Source organism: Lissotriton helveticus, chromosome 12 (genome assembly GCF_964261635.1).
Source record: "Lissotriton helveticus chromosome 12, aLisHel1.1, whole genome shotgun sequence".
Lineage (NCBI taxonomy): Eukaryota > Metazoa > Chordata > Amphibia > Caudata > Salamandridae > Lissotriton > Lissotriton helveticus.
The window spans coordinates 307217628-307241840 of record NC_136073.1 but is presented as its reverse complement, the minus strand read 5'-3'; the positions used below and the strand labels follow the sequence as shown (position 1 = coordinate 307241840).

General features: G+C 46.7%; 1 protein-coding gene across 2 annotated transcripts in view; it reads right to left on the bottom strand.

The window, feature by feature from the left end:
• Positions 1 to 16785, bottom strand: part of WTIP (WT1 interacting protein) — a 333161-nt gene extending 316376 nt beyond the window's left edge. For both annotated transcript variants that reach the window (XM_078670590.1, XM_078670591.1), the window contains exon 1: positions 14921 to 16785. In XM_078670590.1, coding sequence (XP_078526716.1) covers positions 14921 to 16310 — 1390 coding nt within the window. In that variant the 5' untranslated portion in view covers positions 16311 to 16785. The remainder of the gene's footprint in view (positions 1 to 14920) is intronic.
• Between the last annotated feature and the right edge of the window lie 7428 nt (positions 16786 to 24213).

Sequence of the window (24213 nt, the reverse complement as noted above, 5' to 3'; positions counted from 1 at the left end):
CAGACGATGACAGTGCGCAACCCCAAAGGGCAATCTCAAGCACTTTTACTAAATCTTTTAAAAAAGATTTCTCCTCGTTGGGTCTAATAGACACATGGTGCACAATGCACTCAACTACCAGGGATTATACCTTCAATTCCCAAAACGCACAGATCTTATTCTAGGATTTACTACATTTTTGTAAGTAAGAACCTTGCTCCAGCACTACAGGTTACATCCATACACCAAATTACTATGTCTGACCATGCCTCAATCACAGTGACACTGGCGTGGGACAGTTACCCTCCAAAATACAAGCAATGGTTTTTCCCATTAGCTCTTACAAGGGACCGCTTACCACGTGATGAGCTGCGCACGTCTATAAAAGACTATTTCCTTAGGAATAACCCCAAGGACACCTCCCAGGCAACCAATTGGGAAGCCTTTAAGGCAGTATTTAGCGGCCAGTACAACACACTTAGTGCAGAGTTGACGAAATGCAGGGCCCAAGAGAGAGGAGTACTGGAGTCGGAATTGAAAGAGGCAGAACAGGAACATAAGAGGCAGCCTATTTTGAGCTTACAGTAAAGGATAACAGCCCTCAGGGGCAAATTGAACACTATAAACAGTAATAGGGCAGAACTAACCCTCCTACGAATAAAATACTCCACTTATGAAAAAGGTAGGCATGCATTTGGCTAGACAGTTGAGTCTCAAAAGGGAAAGAGACCATTAGGAGACATAACGACGCCAGGGGGGATAAAGTGACCACTGAACATGAAAAAGCATGTTCCTTTGGATAATTCTAGAAGAACCTATATAAGACAGATAACTATGAAACAGTGGAGCAAACACAATATTTGGGGGTGGTGGAACATCCGAAAGTATCAGCACTACAGAATGAAGCACTGGGGGGGACCAATAACCACAGAAGAAGGGAACAGTGCAATAGCTAATCTTAAATTAAACAAATCACCAGGCCATGATTGACTAACTTCCTAGTTTTATAAAACATTTGGATATGAAATAATTCCACAATTAGTGAACCTCTACAACTTGTTCGCGGAGTCGGACAGTAACTGTATCTTTGGGGAAGGCCCTAATTTCGGGATTTCGTAAACCAGGTAATGATCTTCACCAATGCAGCTTCTACCGCCCAATAGTGCTCCTCAACCTGGACGCTAAGATCTACACAAAAATATTAGCCAGCAGATTAGAAACTTTAATGCCAGAACTCATCCACCCGGATCAATCCGGGTTCATTCAAGGCAGGCAGACTCACAACAATCTGCGGAGGGTCTTTCACGTGACGGAAAAAGCAATAAAAGAAAATCAGTACTGGCTATTCTCCTGGCACTAGACACCGAGAAGGCCTTTGATAGAGTGGATTGGCCCCTCCTATTTCAGGCATGGAGGAGATATGACTTCTGTAACAGATTTATAGCCATGATAAAAGCAAACTATGTGTATCCTAGTGTTAGAGTTTTACTCAACAGGGTGAGCTCTGCAGCGTTCCACTTAGAAAGAGGGACACTCCAGGGATGCATGCCCTCTTTCGCCACATTTATTCGCCCATGGTATAGAACCATTGGCTGCGAAAATACCTACGACAACTGAGATACAGGGTATCTCGTTTGGCGTGGACGAACATAAGATTTCTCTTTTTGCAGACAACATGCTTTTATCAGTGATGGCCCGGAATCCTCTTTGGTAGCGATAAAGAGCTGAGGCACTTTGAACAGGTGGCAGGTCAGGGGATTAATCTAGCAAAATCTTACCTGCTGAACCTCACACTGTCGCAGAGGGATATGGAATGGTTAGTCGCCTCTACACCCTTCCAGTGGGCCAAAAAGGAAATCACGTATTTAGGGATAAATATCACCCCTAAACTCGAAGATCTTTTTAAAGTAAATTACCCCCCACTTCTTCAAAATTTGAAGGCGGACCTGCACAGATGGGCTCCCATGTATCTCATGGATAGGGGTATCCAGGCGACAAAGATTGTGGTGTTGCCCAGAGTCCTGTGCCTTTTTCAAGGCCTCCTGATTGAGAAAGAAGAGCCGAGTTTTTTAACCACATTAAAATCCACCAGCATTCGCTTTATTTGGCGACGACAAAGGGCAAGGTTATCAGTTCGTCAACTTTGTCTACCCAAAAACAGGGGAGACCTGGAGTTACCGGACATAATCTATATTATAAAGCAGTCCAATTAGGAGTGAGCACAGAATGGTCATCCCGGGAATCCGACAAACACTGGCTGTATATTAACAGGGCAGTGGCGGGAAGGTGCATCTGGGACTTAATGTGGAAACATAAAGCAGAACGCCCACCCAATGTACTCTTAGGCACGCCCACTAAAACTACTCTTACGGTATGGGACAACATTAACAGGACTTCTGCCCTGACCACCTTTGCATCCCCCTTCACACCCATACACTATAACCCAGCGTTTCCGCCTGGACAGACATCGGGCCCCTTCGATGCCTGGAGGGAGAGGGGATGCCGTACGATCTCCGACTTATTCCATAAGTGGGATTGTCTCACTTTTGAACATTATCAGGGGGAGTTTAATCTTCCCACCACTGAATACTATCACTACACTCAACTTAAACACTGGGTCCTCAGCAGTAGAGTTAGAGAAGCAGCGACCAGGGAACTTACATCAATAGAGAAGCTAGAAAAGTTAAAAAAAAAGGCGCAAAAGGTACGATCTCACACCTCTATAAGATACTCCAAGCTATATTGTACACTAGCCAACCACGGCACAAACTTCTCTGGGAGCGCATCTTGGGGTGAACATCACAGATAAGCAGCAGGACAAACAGTATGTGTTTATAAACAAATTCAATTAATCAATCAATCAATGGTACCTATACCCAATGAAACTTAAATTGATCTTCCCCAAGACCTATGATCTATGTTGGAGAGGCTGCGGGCTGCAGGGTGATTTTAGAAATATATGGTGGGATTGCCCAACCATTGGGCCTTTTTGGATAGAAATATTAGCACAGATCAAAGACCTATTGGGCTATTCCATATCCTCTGACCTAGGATCAACGTTATTAGGTCTTAGGTCTTATGTCTGACACCCTCAAACGTCAAACAGGTAGCGATAGATCCATTTTATTTTATGGCTATGCTTCGGGTCAATGAAAATGGCAGAGGCAGCAGCATGGAATTGGAAAGATGCACCCTCCATGACCCAATGGCACTCACGCTTGTGGCAAGCCTTCCCCATGGAAAGGATGGCAAGTGTACTAGCGACTCGTCTACAAATGTTGAATATACCTGGGGACCTTTGGTGGAGTATCTATCACAGGGGCTCCCACTTTTTGTGTGCCCTACGCACACCCAGGCCCTCCACCTCTTCCATTTCTAGAAAACCTGGGAGGTCCAGGACGGCAACATTGAGGAGACACCTTCTGGGGCTAATATAGCAGACCAGGCAATCCATAAACTCACTGAGCCATCTCGTTTATTTAAGAAATTATCCATCCCAGTGTTACTTCCCATTGATGATGTGCAGGATTCAAGGTGATTAACAGCCTGAATTTCCAGTCTGGCGAGTTATAACCCAAGAAAATTGAATGTCTCTGACAAAAGTCTGCCCTAGAGTCAATGACTCAGACATTCTGTCACAGGAATTACCAGCTATACAGTTATTCATATAAACAATTTCCTAGCAGATATTATCTGCTTAGAGGCAGGTGACCAAGTGCTATAATTCCACAAACATGCAGAGTTCTACCATGATTCATTAGTGAAAGTCTGAAACCAGTCTCAATCAACATGCTATTAAAAGGATGTTCATTTAAGGATATGTGGAATGTTCCTATAATAAATAATCCCAGTGACATGCAGGCACGCAGTCACACATTGGCACTGCAGCGTACCACAATATACCCAGGGCCACTGGAATTATGTAGTAGGGGAGGGCTAATTATGCGGCAAGAAAAACAAATGATGCCACATAATCAGGCAGTTTTTATGATAGTTTTACCTCTTAACTATGATTTTATTACTCAACGTTACACTGTCTGGACAAAGATTTCAACCCAATAGTACCGGTTTAAAAACGTATTGGTGCAATAAGCAATGAAAAGATGACTAGTCAACATTGGCAAAGGGCCTTCCACTACGCAGGAACAAGTCATCATGCTTTTAGTAACTTTTGATCCGTTTGAGCTGTATTTCTTTTTAGTTAAACTCTTCATATTATGAAGCAGATGATGGGTTAAGTGGCAAACATGGAGAATCCATAATTTTACAGAAAAGTGATACTCTCCTCCCCCTCTATATTTAGAAGTTGATTGCTTCATTTGTGTTGATGTAAAACAGGGAATGTGGAGAGGGCCATGAGTGCTGCTGACAAACCGATATGTGATCTGAAGGCAGTATCTGCCGGCAGGGAACAGCCAACTGATAGTATAAAATGATTCTCTTTATGGATCACATTTTAAATGGATGGTAGTGTTATAGTCTGACCCGACTAAAGCAACAGTACGATAATATTGGGCTGGACACCACTGAGATGCTCGTGCAACTGAAAAGGATGTCTTCTTGCACTTGGGTCAACTGTGTATGCATGCCTTTATGCCCCTATAGTGGTGTTCCCCATTGGAAAACTACTATAAGTCTTAGCGGTCTATAGGGTAACGGGATGCCACCCGAGCAGGCTAGTGAAGGGGTACATCAAGGTGGTGAACTTCAAAAGCAGCACCACCTCTGATATGCATTAGGGCAGGGGTCTCCAACCTCTTCTGTAGTGAGAGCTACTTCTGATCAGTGAAAATTGTTGTGAGCTACTAAAGGCGAAGCATCATCAATTAAGCGCTTAAAAAGGTCTGCTTTATTTCAATGATTCCATAGTACTCATCCCATCTCCGATTACTAAAACATCACAAGTCACCCTCACATTCAAGCAGTACATGCTATGATGATACTGTCTCTGAAGGGCACTCTCTAGTTGAGCTGCAAACAAAGCAGAGAGTGTTGTAAGGGAAAGGAAAACACCTGAATGCAGTTATAAATGGAACAGAAGCTACTCCCTGACTAGACTGGGCAGCTGAGTATGGGGATCTGATCCTTGGCAATGGGAAGACGGAGGCTGGTACTGAAGGTGTCTCAGTATTCCCACATTGAGTTTAATGTGCTCTCAAAAACAATACCTTGGAGCACAACACTTATTCAACAGCAGGAAAAACAGGGTTTTCCATGTACCTCACATACACAGCCCTGTAAGTGCCTGCTCCCTGCATCTCACAAGCAATGTCATAAGTGTGTTCTCCGTATTTTACATACAGTCATCTGTTTGCTCCCTGCTCTGCACACGCAAGCAGCATGCCAGCTTGTCCATCAAATGCACAGCCTCCTGTATGCCTCCCCGCTTTGCACATGTACCTCTATCCCTGCATCTCACATTTACTGTCATGTAAATTTGTTCCCTGCACCTCACATGCACAGTGTCATATTTGCTTGTTTTTGGCACCTCACATGCACATCTTCATGTTTGCCAGCCCCTCAAGTGCAGGTTCTAGGGTAACCCCCTCCCTGTGCCCCACATTCGCAGTATCAGTATGTTCCCTACACCTCACATATCCTCGTGTTTACGTGTCCCTTCACCTCACATACAGAGCTCCCGCTCTCTGCTGCACTTTAAATGTTCAGCCATCATGTCTGCCCGTTTCAGAAGCCAGCACCTCGTGTGCAGAGAGGCATGTCTGTTCTTCATTGTTTTACATGCAAGTAGTGATGTGGAACCACCACACAATCACCACGATTATGTGTTTTTTTTACATCACTACTACATGTAAAAAAATATTACAAGCGAGGAGGCATGCACTTTCTAATGTGAGAACGCATCAATTCGAAGAAAAATTAAAATCGTTTTTTTCAATCTAAATTAAGCAAGACAGCATTTTTTAAAACGTTCAGCTCCAAACCTGTGACGGATATTTTTTCCCCCCAACATAGAAATCACGAGTGCATTATTGATCTCTTCTCCCCCTCCTCACCCTCTCCACGGCATGCCCTCTTGACTGTGGCTCTGGGCAAGAATATTTTTGGCACCTGGGGCTTAGAAAGACTAAGGATTGGGCAGGGGCTAACAATTAATTCAGTGGCCTGGGTGCAGCAACTAGTTCAGGCCAGGACTTCCCTAGTAAAAGACTCAGAGTCTGACTGGAAAAGGCAAGTGGCGCGGGCACAGATAGGGTGGTAGCAGTTCAATACTGCCTGTTCTACGCCACTTGCATGCCAACAAGCTATTCGGCCCTGCTGCTCGGTAGCTGCAGTACGCACGTCCCGAGGGATGTCAGAAAGCGATGTGCAGGGCTCCTGAAGGGAGTGGGAGCAGCTCCATTTCAGTAGTGCACCTGTTGCGCACAATGAAAAAGCATGGTGCCAGGCTCTTGAAGTTAGGGGGAGTAGATGGGCTACGCTACGATGATGCAAATAACGTCATCCTCTTCAGCCCGCCCCAGCTAAGCTTTGGCCTATCAGAGCACCTGGTTAAGGTGAGGGCGGACAACAGTTCTTTAAAAAAAATGTCCAAAAAATTATAAATACTATGAAGGGCTAAAAAAATGTAAATGCCACCGCGAGCTACTCACAGGGCCTCGGCGAGCTACTAGTAGCTCGCGATCGACCGGTTGGAGACCCCTGCATTAGGGCTTGCACTCATGCAAAGCTGGAAATTAAATATGAAAGAGGTGTACACCTCCAGGAAGGTTGGCACCACCTCCAGGGTGAGCAGTCTGATCTATATACCTAAAAATAGAATTCGGCAGAAATAGTGGGTTCTGAGTAGAAAAGGTGACCTACACCACCGGATGTGGTCACCTCAGGAGCAGATTAGCTGCAGTGACAAGCTGCACATTGGTTACTAGCTCCCATACACCTAACTTTCCTAAATCTAGGATTTAAGCTCCCCCTCCCAGACAACAGAACCTCAGATCTGAACAGATTACTTCAAAGAAGGACCAAGCGAAGACCCATATCACCGACAACAGGACTTTGGCCACAGCACAAAGCAAAAGAAGGCTACTTTGTCCCCGAGGTATTAGACTTGGAACTGAGTGAATTACCCTACTCCTTGGTTAAAACTAGACACTCCTGAAGTGGGGGACCCTGGTAGAAGCCAGAAGCACTCTCAGTCTGTCCTGGACTAGTGGTACTAGTCCCCTGCAAACTGCAGATAAAAACGCTCACCAGATCCAAAGAATCGCTGGCCATCAGACCCTCTGAGGAACTGCTCAAATGCAGGTTGTCCAGTGAATTGTGAGAGCTGTAGTCTTGCCTGCCTGAAGTTTCAGCCCACTATGTTACTCCCCCAGACCCAGTGAAGTTACAGAAGCTTTTCAATGTGCTTACTACTGCCAACACTTGTAGGTCAACAATCCAGTAACTGACCCCCACACTTAATACTGCATCTACAGGGAACACCGCGCGACCATCATACATCACCAACTGTGTATGTGTTGTGTTTTTGCATTCTGTTTCTTGTAGCACCGTGTAAGTGGTAAAAATAGCACCACCGGTGGCTCCCGTACAGCACCAAGGACAGCCAGAACAACGCTTCACCCTAACTCCACAGGCTAGGTAAAATTGATCTGACTGTTATGGCCTGGTCTTGGTGCCCGCATGACCGTAACCCTATAAGGGTTCCAAGTAACTCGACCTACGGGTTACAGATTGCCACTAGTAGTGTTTTTGCCATTGACCAATGGTATTTTGTATGTACATCACTGCACTGATTTAATAATGCTTCAAAATCTATAACTTCAGTAATATGTATGCTATTCTGTATCTTTTGGTGTCTACATTAAAATTAAATATTTTTTCATAAATTGGTGTTGGATTTCTTTTGAGTCACGTCAATTACTTATCACCCATGTTGCTACTCTAAAATGCTTAACACGTTCCTCTAGTAAAGGTGGACTGCTCTTTGCCACTCTACCGGGACTGAGCTAGGGATTAGTTAATGTTAATCCAAGGACCAACTTTGGGGTATTGTGATAATATTAAATGGTACGACCATCCAGCCATACCACCTAATAATCTACTTTCCCACACCAACATATCACGTCATAGAACTAATTTAAAAGTCCATCCTGAAGTACTAAGAAAACCAAAAAATAACCACAGATTGTAAAGATGAACTAGTGAGTTCTGCTAATGAAGAACTGTGCGGTTGCTGCTACCAATGAGAAGCAGTAAAACAACTGAAGCTGCAAACATGGCTCAGAATACTGCAAGAACCAGCATAGTAGTACCAAGCTTATGCCCTAAAAGGGACAGTATGATTGGAAGAGATACAGGGAAAGACAGACAAAGAAGAAGTTTGAGAGAGAACGCCAAAAACAGAGTGAAAGAGTAAAAGTGAGAAAGGGTGTCCACTCACACAGGTACTTCCTCCGCACTCCATCTAGGCACCCTTGTGGACCCGAAACTTGTGCCAGACAGCATGTCAGGCACTGAGAAGTCGAACAGCAGTAGGTTCTTTAATGTAGAAAGAAAAGTGGCCTCAGTTTCAGTTTAACACTAGAGCCCGGAACAGTAATGACTGGTCAGGACAAAAATTAATGGAATGGGAAAGTGCTAAAGTGGTAGACAGACTGCTGTATCAGGCACAGAGAAGGAGGAAAGAACTGGAGTTTGCAATGGAGGGAAAGTGTTAATTTAAATCAAATGAAAAATGACAATGCAGTTTGGCTGTGCCTGCTGGTCGTGTGCATATTTAGAAGCAAAGCACACAGATCTTATGGAATGGAAGTGGGGATGTATAAAACATCCGCCTTTTGTTAAGCATATGTAAATATTGTAACGAATGGGAGGAAGGATAAATTAAATGCAATGCCAATGCACACAGAATCATGCTAATATTAATTAAATGGCAGATTTAAGCAAACCCCACATTCCCTAAAGTAGCTCGGTCATCCGGGAGTGTCCAGCAAAATAGAAAGCAATTTTTTAAGAGTTTCTTCATGGCTAGGTGTTTGGGGAGAGTGAGGAATACGCCACTGTCACACAGATCCAAAGTGGCTCTATAGTTTGGCACAAGGGAGACCAACAATGTTTCAACACTTGACAATCCCAAGAAGTTGAGAAGGGTGCAAAAGAGGAAATGTGTTTGAGCAAGGACTAGGGACACTGGTTAGTCACCGAAATCCATATTTGAAGGACAAGTTTTTACAGACACCTAAACCCCTAATGAAACTTCAGACAGTCTTACTGTACCAGAAAGAACTCAAGCCTCAAAGTGTACATCCAGCAGAGGGTAATGCGCAGGTTCACCGCTAACCCGCTTTAAATACTCGCAGCGAGTGCTCAGCCTCTGACAAAAACTACCTTGAAGGCTTTGTGCGAGTTCAACAAACTGAAGTGAAATGAAGGGCATGAGCACTGAGCATCCCTCTGGAAGATGTTAGGACATAGAAAATGTAAAAGCTTGTCCAGCAATCGGAGTGATGGGTCGTGTGTGGAAAAGGACAACATAAGGCAACAATACAGACTGGAATGGGATAACAATAATAGCCAAGCAAGGAAATTTAACCAAATTATAGGGGACTTGGAGAGACCCGACACACTGATCGTTACGGAGCTGTGTGAACAGAAGCTGCAGCAGAGAATGGGCTCTTGTACACATCTGGCATCAAACCAAGAGCGTAGGTGGAGCTCCAGCACGGATAGCATCTTATGTTAGTGTCATAAGTAGTTAAAAGACAAGCAATGCAAAGCAAGATGTATGGGGCAGCGAGAGGCCCATGGGCCATCAGGATGCACTTTAATGGCAACAGGCCCTACCACAGAGGAAAAGGAGCAGCACACAGCCAATAGCATCAATGTTGAATCTGTTGAGGGACATCTTGAGGTTTCTCAAATGGTCATGTAAGATTATAGGCTTGCACACAAATACACATAGTAGAACAGAACGTTCCAATTCCTCCACACTACAAAAATAACGGATGGATACATTGTAGCAGTTACGCATCGAGAAAATAGTTGAGGCAGGTGTTGGGACTGGCAGGCATCCTTCAGAAAATAGGAAATAAACATTGGCCATAATGGACGATGCTGTGGTACTTTAACCCCCCAACTCATTCCTACGCTTCCTGTATATACTGGTTTATGGATAACAATTTATATAGGCACCTTTTGTTTTTGTTCCAAACAGGTCAGTATTATATGCTAGAAACGTTGACATACTTCCAGACTACCACTCTAATGTAGGTTTAAACACAATTAGTATGAATGGCTGCTATAAATACTTTGGATAGAAAAGACTCTTTTCTCTGCCAAAGAGCAAAGGACTAAATAGGCCAATACATGACAAAGAATGCTAGTAACCCAAGGTACAATGTGGTAAAGGTTGCTGTACATGGTCCCCGAAAAGAACTGTTCATCTAGCGACTTATGTGATCAGAGTGACACATTAACGCAGTGCTTTGCTGACACATACACTATTAGAAACACATAATTAAATTTGAGTGGATCCAGGCACGTGAGCACTGTGCAAATATGAAGGCACTTTTCACAAAAGAAGGCCGTCTAGCAATACCCCAGTGTGTATACTCTGTGGCCGTTTAGGCTGAACATACCAAAGAAGAGAGTTAACTAGGACATTAAGATGGGAGGAAATTAAGTATTTTCTTAACCCCAAAAAAAAATATATAAAGGATCTAGTTTCCTATACGGAAATTGCATATATTTGTGCAGTAACAACTGTGGATTGCCATTACAAGTGTAGACAAGTCACAGAACTAGATCACTACTCACTACCAAAGGAGCCGTGCGAGTGTGAATGGAAGTACCTGTCCCCCTGAACTCTCAACAACAAACGAATAAAAGACCAGAAAAAATAAGGAAAAAATATTTGCCAAATTGTTGCTGTGATTAGCAGTAATACTGCATGACAAACAGATAACATGAATACAGCATGGCCACGTTGATGCCATCTCAGCCTTGTGGGAGGGGCACAAGGGCAAAGTGTTCAGGTTGGATAAGAAGGCTTCTCAAATGCTGAGAGGAGAATGTTTTAACCCACTAAGGGCCAGATGTAGGTAGGCTTTTACCGGTCGGTAACGGCCGAATTCGGCCGTTACCGACCGGTAAAAGGAATTTGAGATGTAGGGGACAAATTATTACAGAATCGGTAAATTTACCGATCGGTAAATTTACAGATTCTGTAAATTACCGAATCGGTATTTTTACCGATTCGGTAATTTTGAGATGTAGGTGGGACTCTTCTGAGTCCCACAGGCCTTTAGGAGTCGGTATTTTACCACCCAATCCAATTGGGTGGTGAAATACCGAATCCAGGTGTGCATGCACACCTGTGCCATGTGACACACAGACATGCCCTTAGGGCATGTCTGTGTGCCACATGGCACACATGCCTGTAATTGGGGTGCCAGAGGGTGTTAAAGTGACACCCCCTGCACCCTTGCAAAATTCGGTATTTACCGATTTGGTAAATACCGAATCGGTAATGCCCATTGATTCCTATGGGATTCAATGCCCATAGGAATCAATGGGCATTACCGATTCGGTATTTACCAAATCGGTAAATACCGATTCCTTCCGATTCGGTAATTGTCAAAACACAATTACCTACATCTGCTCTCCTCTTTTTTACCACTTCTTAAATACCGATTCGGTATGAATCGGTATTTATGAAAGGGTAAAAAAAGATTTACCTACATCGGGCCCTCAGTCGGTTAGTAAAGAGATATAACAAAGGAGGTTGTGCGTATTTTATAGTGGTCATGCGTTAACAAAGATGAATAACATGCTGTTCGCAATATGCATCCTTCCTAATTAAGGCAAGTCATTGTAGAAAAGTATTCTTCAGTCAGGTGACAAGTGGAACTTCCAAATAGTCATTGGCCAAAGGTAGCTTTGGTTGTCAGAGTGAAATTTCCTTACTGGGTTCAATTTCGAAGTATGTCATTCTGTTTGAGGAATGTCACCCACATGACAACGGACTGGTATACTGTGTACACAGAACAGTGCTACAAAATATTCCATAAGCTCCGATCAGTGACCTATGCTTGAGAAAAATAATTCTAAGTCTTCTGTAGACATATCTACGTCAACCATGCATTAGGCGAAAAGAAGGTGGTCATCTGTAGTACTTTGAAGAAGCCCAGCAAAGCCTAAGTTGTGTCAAATGTTGATGTGTAGGAGTGGTCACTGAAAGGCAGGCCATCAAAAAGTGTCAATAAGACAACAATTAAAGAGAAATATGTTGTGGTTTCAAAAATAGATTAGTGTCACCTATAGGGCACTTTGGACGCAAGTACCCAAAAATAGAGCAAATAGGTTTGGCACATGGCTTTTGCACAAAAACTCATTGCACGCTCAACGCAAACTGCGCTCACTCCTAGTTGGCTCCATTTACTTACAACTACGGTTCATATTATCTCAGTTTGCAACCCCGCTCAGACAAAAGGGAGCCACAAGCCAGTTTTAAGGAAACTACAAAAAAGTCGACAACACTATAACTCTGCAACTCAGTGGCTAGTCAATGGCATCACAGCTTGGAATCAGAGCAACAGCCACCTTTACTTATTTCCATGCTTGCTGTCTGCAATGCAGTGACTAGCTTGTGGAGGCAAAGCATATGTGTCACACAGCAAACTGTACTCAAGAATGTGTGTATGGCTACTTCAGGCTCTTGTGCCTAAGAGCAGAGATACAGTCTCTGGTATGTGTTCCAGGTAACTAGTCACGCAAAATGTGTAAAAAAAAAAAAAAATGTGAGCATGTTACTGCCCATTTTTTTTAAGATTTGTAGCATTCTCGATTGAGCACAAAACAGTCAATGCCCGTTGGCATCTATGGAGGACATGATTAACACCCAGCTCTAAAGTTACAATCTAGAGAAAAAAAACTTGAGAACAGGGACAGCTACTTGGGATACACTGTAGCCATTGACATGATGCAAAAAGATTGTAAACAGACCCTTGCAAAAGAGGGACAGACCGGTTTTGCTTACTGCAAACGACTTGGAATTGTTTTCGGTAGCCAGCAATATTGAAACTATGTAACGTGCAAAACAAACTATGTTACAAAGGAGTCCCTGGAGAAGCGAAATAACTTTTTGGTGTGGTACTGACATGTCAATTATGCCAGCACAATTTAATCTGTGCTTCAAGTGGGCAGAAATGAATACCTGCATTTCTTTAATTTGAAAGATCGAGTAAGCAGGTACTCTGGACTCACCTGTTACAGGCACTTGCGTATTAACTTTTCAAGCAATGAAAAGATTCACGCGAAATATGTGAAGTCTAGGGGGGTGCCTAATTTGTGTAATTTGCTTTCACGTAACTATGCAAAATTCCCCCAACGTTATGAAAAATTAAAATACAGCATTTAGAATTTTTTTTTTAGAAGTTAAAAACACGTGCCCCGAACAGCAGCATTGTGTGTTCTAGGGCCAGATGTAGGTGGCCTATTACCGGTCGGTAACGGCCGATTTCGGCCGTTACCGACCGGTATATTGGATTCGGCATGTAGGGGGCATCTGATTTACAGAATCGGTAAATTTACCGATTCGGTAAATATACAGAATCGGTAAAAAACCGAATCGGTAAATTTACAGATTCTGTAAATCGAGATGTAGGTGGCACTTCACAGAGTGCCACAGGCCCTTTAGGAGTCGGTATTTACCACCCAATCCTATTGGGTGGTAAAATACCGATTTCAGGTGTACATGCACATCTGTGCATGTACACCTATGCCATGTGACACACAAACATGCCCTTAGGGCATGTATGTGTGCCACATGGCACACAAGCCTGCACTTGGGGTGCTACAGGGTGTCAAAGTGACACCCCGTTCCCCCTGCCAGGATTCGGTATTTACCGATTCGGTAAATACCGAATCGGTATTTCCCTTTGATTCCTATGGCCTTCAAAGCCCATAGGAATCAATGGGAAATACCGATTCGGTATTTACCGAATCGGTAAATACCGGATCTTACACATTCGGTAATTGAGTTTTAAGAATTACCTACATCTGCCTCCTTCTAATTTACCGATTCATAAATACAGAATCTGTAAAATTCGGTATTTATGAGTCTGTAAATTAGATTTACCTACATCTGGGCCCTAGTCCTTCAGTGTCCCCGCCCTCCTGTACTAACATTTTGCTGCAAACACATCATTATAGCGTGCTGCTTAATTTCAGGAATTTCACTTAACAAAGGGTAATGCGATAATCACAAAATTACACCAGCGCCACTGCAAATTCGCCCAAGCACACTGATGTCTTGAAGCGACGTCCATTATTACCCATTAGTGTACGAACATGTTGTGTGATCTGAACTGAGAACACGTGACCATTCGGTGTATTCCATTGAGACGGATAGGAGATACATGAAGGAATTATTTAAAAAAAACAGCAAATCTGTCTGTGCTCTTCGTCTACACCAGTGTTCAAAAGGAGATACAGATAAATGGGGGTTTCTCTCCCCAAAAAGTTATATATAATAATTCATAGATGTCCTTGCGATTGCGATTTCACTGAATAGGTGACGTGGTACTAATATTAATACTGGTTACCTATCCAGGTATCTGAGGCAGTGTCTCGCTCTCTATTTGACTCTATAGATGCAACAAGGGTAGTTAATGAGGACTAAAAAAATCATAATAATACTTCATAGATGTGTGCCTTTTTAGATCCTATCACAATAGAGATATAACACATACTATCACCACGGCTGTCCTTTAGGGGAAACATTAAAACAATGCCTCAGACGTGTGTCTAACTGCAGCTTCCGGGTTATTACAGTGAGAGGGGAATAATGTAACGGAACATAAGTAATTTCGGTTTTCGCGCGATCTCTCACCTGATATTTATAAGGAAGATTTAAATCGTATTGGCAAACCGAAGAAAACGGCTGTAAATGAAAAAGGTGGAAAGCCTCCATCCAACTTACCAAAATATTCTTTCTTCATGTGCAGCTCGAGCTCCTTCTCCAGCTCCAGGGTGAGCGCCTCCAGCCTCCTCTCGGCCTGGCTGGGCCCGGCCTCCTTGCCCGGGGTCACCTGGTAGGGGAGCTTGAACCTGTGCACGGTGGCGGAGCCCTTGGCGGAGCTGTAGCTGCAGGTGGCCAGGGCCCCCGAGGCGTACTCCGGGCTGTACTCGCCGGGAGGCGGCTGCTGCTCGGCTCTGGCCGGGGAATGGGCCTTGGGGTGGCGAGCGTCGCCCAGTTCCTCCTCCTGGGACAGCGTGCCCAGCATGGACGACCGGGGCGAGGGGAGCGAGAGCTCCGTGTAGGCCCCCATGGAGCCCCTGGAGCTGCGAGAGCTGCGCGAGCTGTGGCTGGAGATGCTGGAGCGGGGGCTCGCCACCGACGGGTTGCAGGTGCCCGCCGTGCTGGAGCGGGGGCTGACCAGGAGCATCCCGGCGGCGTCCAGGTCCGAGCGCGGCTCGGAGTAGCTGGAGCGGGGGCTGGTGGTGCAGGAGTACTGGCTGGTGGTGCTGGAGCGGGGGCTCAGGTGCCGCTGGTCGTAGCCCATGCTGATGCCGCTGGTGCGGTTGCTGCTGGGTTTGCTGTCGTAGCTGGTCACGCTGGTCCTCGGGCTGGAGTGCTTGCTGGTGTCGCTGGCCGTGCTGGCGTAGCTGGACCGGGGGCTCAGCACGGAGCCCTCGTACTGGACCAGGCTGGACCGGGGGCTCTGGGCCGGGCCCTCGTACTGGACCAGGCTGGACCGGGGGCTCAGCACGGAGCCCTCGTACTGGACCAGGCTGGACCGGGGGCTCTGGGCCGGGCCCTCGTACTGGACCAGGCTGGACCGGGGGCTGCCGTACCTGCCCGGCTCCTGAGCGGACACCAGGCTGCACCTGGGGCTGGTGTGCCCCCTGCCCTCCGGGGCTCGGGTCTGGGGGGCCCCTTTGGGGATGCACAGCCCCTCGAAGACGCTCCCCGCGCTGTACCGGTGGCAGTCCGCCGAGTACCGCCGGCTCTTCTCGGACAGGCCGCCGTGGCAGGGCAGCGCCACCTGGGAGCGGGACATGTGGTTGTCTGCCAGCCCCTCGCTTCTAGGCGCCCCGTTGACGGTGCGCAGCAGGCTGGCGGTGCGCTGCGGGGCGTCGTGGGGGTAGGAGTCTCCGAGGGGGGCCAGGTGCGGCTGCTGGTAGGGGGGCGGCGCGGCGCAGCCCCCGTTTAGACCCCTCTGCTCGGCCCGCAGGAGCTGCGCCGACAGGGAGCGCTTGGCCTCGTCCAGCGCCTCGCGCCTCCCGCGGTACATGGGGGGCTCGTACAGGCTCAGCCCCTCCAGGAGCATGCCGGCCCGGCGAGCCAAGTCCTGCTCCAGCTCCTCCATGGGTCCAGCCCGGGACCCCCGCTCCTCTCCGGCAGTGGGGGAGTCCAGGGGCGCCCTCGCGGGGTGCTGAAATCACAGGAGTGCAGCCGGTGCTGATGCGCCTTCAGCGGCAGCCCTGGTTATCCTCCTCCGCCGGCCAACTTCTTCCCCGGCTCCCGCCTGGGTCACATCCCCTGCAGCTCAGCAGAGTCCCAGGGATCCCGAGCAGCACTGACCCCGAGCCGCCTCTGCTCCCCACGGCGGTGATCCGTGTGCCAGGCTCGCTCGATACCGGGCCCGGAGTGCCGCGGAGGATTCTTCCCGGGATAGTTTCGTGCTCGCGAGAGTCCCCGGGCTCCTGAGGCTCGGAGGCCACGAGTCGGGGCAGCGAGTACAACAACAGCAGCAGCAGCCGCCGCTCGCGGGGGCGGTGGAGGAGCAGGCGGCGCGGAGGGAGGGACTCCTTTGCCAGGGCTTGGAATGTGCGGAAGGACAACTTGGGTACTTCGACCTGTGGAATGAGCCTAATGCTGGAACCAAACAATGATTGTAACCAAGTCCGGCGGGGGGCGGGACGGAGGGAGGAGAGGGCATGGGAGGGACATGGGAGCGACAGGGGAGGGCCACGGGAGGTCATACAACCGAGGCGCTGACACGCTATAACACAGCGGTGCCGCTCAATGAGAGACACCAGACAAGCAGCAAAATATAGAGGGTGTCGTATCGGTATCGACACTAGGGTTGTGGCGATGAGGCACCCGGCTGGTAAAATGGAATCCTGCGAAAATCTACTATTTGTATATAGAGTTAACTCTAACCACTAGTATATGTAGTAGACCTTTGTACTCACTACTATTCCTATGTGATTCTTAGAGTTTATCCATTTGTATCTCTTCCTTGAGTGACTTTACAACTTGTACATTTGCAATTTTTTCTATTTGTATCTCTTCCCTGTGTGACTTTACAACTTGTACATTTGCAATTTTTTTTCCTGTTTGTATCTTTTATGTAACTCATGTCATCCTAAGTCCTTATGTAACGCAACTGGTTCTTTTGTAAAGCGCTCTCCTTCGGGTAATGTTCGCGCTATAGAAAATCGCATTAAATAAAAAAATGACCAGCAGGGGAGACGGGCAATTCGATGTACAGTGAGAAGAATAAAGAGGCGCAAGACTGCACCTAGGCCCTAATTATGAATGCAGGTGCTATTTAGTGTGCCCGATAACGATAGCAAGGTGTAGTGTGAAGTATGCCGATCACACACGAAGAAGCAAGGCAGGTTAATGAAGTTTAAACAGGATGTTTATTGAGCAATAGGAGCCCATGCTCTGACGATCCTTTCTCCATGAGTTCCCAACTCTACCTGCCTCAGTCCGAGCTGGAACCCAGGGAGAAGGAACACAGAACAGCGTGCCTCATACCAGGCGCGCAACACCCATTGGGCTCACGGGGCTTCAGCCCCCGTTGTGTGTGGCAGCCCGGGGGGAGACAGCTTCGCGGGCTGGCAAGCATCAAATTGCAGCCACACCTGAGTACTTAACAGGTCTTTAAAAGACCATTTACTTGTAAATGAGGCTTTTGTTGTGTGTTCACCCCTTCTTACAGCCATTCTGACCGTGGTGGAAGAATTAGCCCCCCCCCCCAAAATATTTTCCAGCCCCCCGAAATTTGGCTCTAGTTGCCCGCCTGCCTCATACAAAGGTAAACATGTTCTGGCCGGCATGTGCCATGATACAACATAACGGTAGGACAAATCCTAACACTACATCATCTCCCTCTTTAACAAATACAACCTGGAATGCAAGCAAATAAAGAAAGCATTCTGCAGTAAAAAATAGTGAGCATCAATAAATGTGCATCATATCATGTACAAGTCTTTATGCATGGAGGGCAGCGATACATTATGCATAAGCCTCCCAGAAGCTTCAGAGTTACTGGGATTACCAGTGCTCAGTGAGTCTAAATTTTCTAAAGAGACTACATTGTGTACGTTATCAGCCACTGCAGGTTCTGGAACATCTGCACTAGTGAGGTTCCGTGATTTTGAACCAGACTCCATTTTGTTTGAGTTGTTCAAGACGCCATTTTTGTGTTGCCCTCACCTAGGCCGTGGAGGTAACCGAACAAAGTTGCATGGGCCTCATTGTTCATGTATGCATTAACAGGCCCTTTTCTGACTTGTGAGTGAATTGCAGAGAAACTGACCTCTTCACCTGAAACTGACCTCGCAAAACCAATTTCCCTTAAGTTTGATTCTTGTCTAAAATTGCCAATCACTGTTCAGGATATCGTTAACTTTTAGTTTCCTTGCACATATCTTATCCTAATCAGCATCTGAATTGTTTCTTTCCTTACGACTTTTCATTACATGGGTAGTGCTTTCAATTATGGGTTTGTCCGGCTTTCAAAAATTGAATTTGGGACAGTCCTAATAATTAACTTTTGGGTTGGGTTACTGTAAATTGGGTTTTTGTTAATGTGATACTCAGTTAGAAAATGTGTCCTATTGGTCAGAATTTTGCGCAGTGGGTGTACATTTATAATGAGAATATGGTGTATAAAAAGTGATGTCTTGCTCTATGAAAATTGAGCAGTTTCCTGAGTTGTACACCGTGTTGTATTGCTTGGTTTACTGTTATTAGCTGCAGCTAATAAATTTGATCTTTGACGCCATCCAGAAGTATTCCATGTCTCTGTATTCCAAGACAGGAGAATCCGAAGACTTCGGGTGTGTCCCTGGCACCGCTGGGTTCTAAGAAAACCTGGTTCTTCAGTTGGCGCCCAACGTTGGGCGACTTCAGCGGTACCATAAGGAAAAGATGCACTGCCCCGAAGAAGTGCTATCTTCCCAAACATCCCCAAAAAATAAGGAAAATTGGAATAGGCTTGTGTACACCTTGTGAGCCCAATGGGGTTGGCTCCGATGGGGTCAAGACTATTAAGGATGGAGTCACCTCGGCTAGCTCTGCATCTAACCCTAGTGACCCTTCAACGGTGGGATCGGCCGAGACCCTATCTCCTGCTCCACCCCTGCTTGTCCAGTGGGAGAGGCTGATGAGGTCTCTCCTGACTCCTATCGAAGAACAAGTCAAAAGACTAGCCGATCGACAAGACCACTTCGAGCAGGCTACCCTTGATAATTTCTTTTCCACCAAATCCCTAATCAAGTCCTATCCCAGGGTGGGGGATAGTAATAGTCCTCCAAAATCAAGTAGGTTGGCAAACAGTGCTTCCGCTGTTGAGCCTCTCCCCCCTGTAGTCACTATTACAAATAGGCCTCGGTCAACGGGACAAATCCCAAAGACTATCTTACACTTACCGGATAACCTGAGTAGCAATACTCTCCAACCCAAAAAATGACCTGACATTGTAGCCACGGGAACCAAAGACAGTTCCAATACTGGTATCCCTGTATTGAACAATTTCCAACCCCCACCAAGCATTCCAACATCCCGCCCTGTTGTTCCTGCCCCATGTCTGCCTGTTACACTTCCTATCAGGGCCCCTCGCAGGACACCACCTATGAATCTCCCTCCAGACTCTTATCCCTTCGTTGCTATCCTCACCAATGTACCACCCTTGCAGGCTGGGCAAAGAGAATCCTTCCAGATGCTGAAAAACAAGGCAATGCACTGGCTAAGGACCAATAGACCATTGCCCAGGGAAGTGGACGGGCTGATCATTGGAGTAAGAAGGACAGACTGGATAGGTTGCACTACTAAGCGCATGGAGGGGGTTTGTATAGTTGTCAATTTCCAGGATTCCAGGGTGGTACGCTTGATCACGAGGCAAAATTGGGGCGCAAGCAGTGCTGGAATTGGTGTTGTCGACCTTACATTCTTCTATCCAAGACCACCAGGCATTCAATTTGGCACAGTTCCTGAAGCAGGTTGCTACAACAATCTCCCCTCTCCAGGATTTGTTCCTTTCGCTGCACCCTTCCAACGGGGAAAGTATTGTAATATACCAACGTATAATCGTTTTGAAGTGATGGCAGATCCAGGGTGGGTTCATTGACCAAATGGAAAAAATTCCCAGGGTTGGGGTTATGACGAACCTAAATTTGATTATACCACGAACAACTGGGAAAATGTGAATCTTTGGGATACATGTGGGGAGTCTGTATTAACTCTTTTGACAACCGAAAATGTGGAACCAAATGAAACTATCACTAGCGGGGAAACTGTGAATTTGGAGGCAACATGTGGGGAGTTTATCCCAATTTCTGGGGTATCTGTAAATGAAGATGTAATTACAACTAGCACTGCTGGCACTTTAGAGGTCGTGTATAATAATGAGGACAAAAATTGTGATATGGAGAGGCTTGTAGGAAATCCAACACGCCACCCCGGGGTGTCTGTAAGAGCAGCCCTTATAGAAGGTCCCTGCTTAGGGAAGATGGTTTCATGGAATATCGTGGGGTTGAGTAGCAAGCTGGAATCCCAAAACTGGATAGACTTCATCAATGGTTTTGATGTATGTCTATTCCAAGAGACATGGGCCTGCGATCCTATATTTCTCCCTGGCTATCTAAATTTTGCAATCCCGGCTAGTAGAGGCGGCAGGGGCTGACCGATGGGAGGTCTTACAATTTGGATACGCCAAAGCCTACATGCAACAACCAAAGTGGTGGATTTGGGTTGCAAGGATATCCAAATGGTAAGAATAGCATCAGAACACTGGGGAGGGATAGACATTTATAACATCTATGCTAGGGGCAGTACCATAGAGAATTCACCCATTTTAGAGGCTTTGTCCACTTTTTTGGAAATGCAGTCCTTGGGAAATAAAGTTGTAGTAGCTGGTGACCGAAATAGGACCTTCGAACCATTGGATAGCTCCGATGTTCCCTTGGGGCAAGAGGAAGACATGCAGTGGGGCGTCCCTATCTTAAATCTGGCCCCGGTTAAGCGATGGACGAAAGATATACTACAACTGAATGCCATTTGCTTGGAACAAGGTCTAAGAGGCCTAAATGGGAGAACGAAGAGCGATAGGGAAGGCGCCTGTACATTCGACAATGGCCGTCACCAAAGCCGGATAGATTATGTCCTTTGTAGCCTAAACTTGTGGCAGTTGGTATGCGACATGGAAATTAAGGGTAGATTGGAGAGTGACCATAATCCTCTCTGTGTGACCCACAGTTGGTGGTTGGACGAATCAGGGAATTCTTCATCGACTGATGGTCCACTGCCTATTATGGCCAACGACATGCGCAGACTCAAATGGCCGAGCGTATTGGCTAATGCAGAATCTATGACATTTATAAGTTCTAAGGTAGATATTGCAATCACCGCTATGGAGGATGCAAACCCAGTAATCCCTGGGTCTAGGGAAATAACTGACATACATGACAAGCTCTTCTCCCTCCTAAAACCGCACTTCCTGAGGCCTTGCAAGACAAACAGGAAACAACCACCCAAACCAGCCAGGTGGTTTAACCACCAGTGCAGGGAAGCCAGGTTAAGTTTGGGCAGAGCAATTAGGAGCAGGGACAGGGTAGCAATTAGTGGCGCCAGGAAGCACTACAAGGTTAGCATATCCCTAGCTAAAAAAACATGGGACGAAAAGCATTGGGTTGAACTAAAGGAGGCTTCGGGGGCTAAGGACTCCAGGTTATTCTGGAATATTGTCAAGTGGGGTAGGGGTGGAACTCCAGACAAACCCGATAATAATGTCGCCGAGGGTGCCTGGGTGGAATATTTCAAACCCCAATATGCTGAGACTGCAGAGTTTAAGGATGTGGAAGCAATTTCGGCTGTATTCCCCACTGAAAATCTATTTACCCTTAAAGAAACCGAAGTCGCAATATATATTGCCCCCGGGGGAAGGGCCCCGGGTTTAGATGGTGTACCATCTGATGTTTTTACAAACGATAAGGTGAGGTGGGCCAGATATGTATTTCTTCTGGGTAATGCTATAGCAAAGGGAACGGCTGTCCCTGAACTATGGAAGGGAGCAACCATCATACCCATATATAAAAAAGGGGATCGGTCTCTCCCGGGTAATTACAGGCCGATAAGCTTGATCGCCACTGTCCAAAAAGTGGTAGGGAGGATGGTGGTAAACAAACTAATGGATTGGGTTGACGAGAATGATGCCCTGTCCCCTTATCAGGCTGGTTTTCGGCGGGCTACAAGTACAGTCGATCAGGTGTTTCGCTTTGCTCTGCTGCAGTGGGGGACGGTGGTGCTTGGCGAGGGCAGCCTGTATGTTGCTTTTGTTGACCTGCGGGCTGCCTTCGACCTGGTCCCAAGGAGAAAGCTCTGGGCAGTTTTGAGCGAAATAGGTCTTCCGGCTGAGCTACTTACCCTGATAATGAGGTTGCATGAGTGTAATTTCGCCAAAGTCCAATGGGGCATGAATGGCGAATCCTCTGCCGACTTCCCGATTGAGCGTGGAGTGCGGCAGGGGTGCGCAATGGCTCCCCTGCTCTTTTCCCTATTTATTAATGGGATAGTGGCTCGGATGCTGGACTTCGTTGGCGGGCCTCAGGGTTCCGATCCTGATGTTCGCCGACGATACGCTAATTCTATCCAAAACCCCGGCTGGCCTGCAGCGAGCTTTGAATATCTTCGATCTCTTTTGTGGGGAGCATGGCCTAGAAGTCAACGTGGGTAAGACCAAGCTGATGGCCTTTACATCAAAACGCAGACCCCGGCAGAAAATATTTCTGAATAACTGTCAGCTTGAGGTGGTCAGTGTATTTACCTTTGTTGGGATACAGGTAGCAAACGACTCAAGATGGTCCCAACACATAGCTAAGGCGGATCTGAGGCACCAACAGATCTCGGGGGCACTTCGGGCGGAACATAAAAAGTCTAAGACTAGGCCAATAAAACCCGTCTTGGCTGTATATGACGCCAAGGCTCTTGGGTCTGCCCTCTATGGGGCCGAGTTGTGGGGATTTGGGAAGCTCCTCCCTTTGCAGTTATCCGAGAATAGGTTTCTTAGGGGAATCACAGGACTCCCGCAGAGTACACCACTAATCCCACTTGGTCTCGATTTAGGGAGAAGACCAGTTAGCGACCAAGCGAGGTTACACCGGATTCTCTATTGGAGACGCCTCTGGACTACCCCGGAGATCCAGCACTATGCAGGTGGGTTCTCGGCCATAATTAAAGCTGATACTTTTCATAAGATAGTTTGGCTAAAAAATCTCAGGACTGCCTTAGGCGATCTTGGCCTCTCAAATCTATGGGACAATCCATCTGTGGAACCCTTCCCAAGTAAAAATACGATTAAAAGCCTATATTGGGACTGGGTAGCTGGAAGACTCTGGAACAAAACGAGATCTGACACCATGACGGGGCGCTTTCTCGAAGTTAAACAATATCCTGCATTGGAACCATATTGGGACATTATTACCAGCCCAGGGGATAGGAAGCTTTTCTTCCAGCTAAGATCAGGTGCCCTTCCTCTGAGATCTTTGACCGGAAGGTGGAGGAGCTCCACCACCTCCTGCTGCCCAGTTTGTGGTGCAGCAGACGAAAGCATAGGTTTCGCCTGGGGCCGGAGCTCCTAGCTCCGCCCAGGAAAAATCTTATGTTACAACAGAGTGGGCTTGGGATTACGCCCTCTGTTCCATTGGCTAGCTCCATAAATGGAGGCTAGCCATTGGAACAGAGATCTGTCCGTCATGGCCGGACCAGATTCGTGGGCGTTCCCGAGATTTTTTCCCTGTGGAGTGCAAAAAAACGATGGATTTGGGCCCAGATCTTTTGACTGGGGGAGTGTGTGACATTGATCCACATTCAGTCCATCACTTGTTGTTTTTGCAATTGCCGCCCTAAGTGCGCTGGGGATGCCCAGACGTGGGTCCCAGGCACTCCACACCACTTGGAGTCAAGCTAGCCGGGCTGAAGAGAGGTGTTACCTCGAAACCGGTCCGGTCCTCGGATGCTTGATTCCGTTCTGGGAAGGA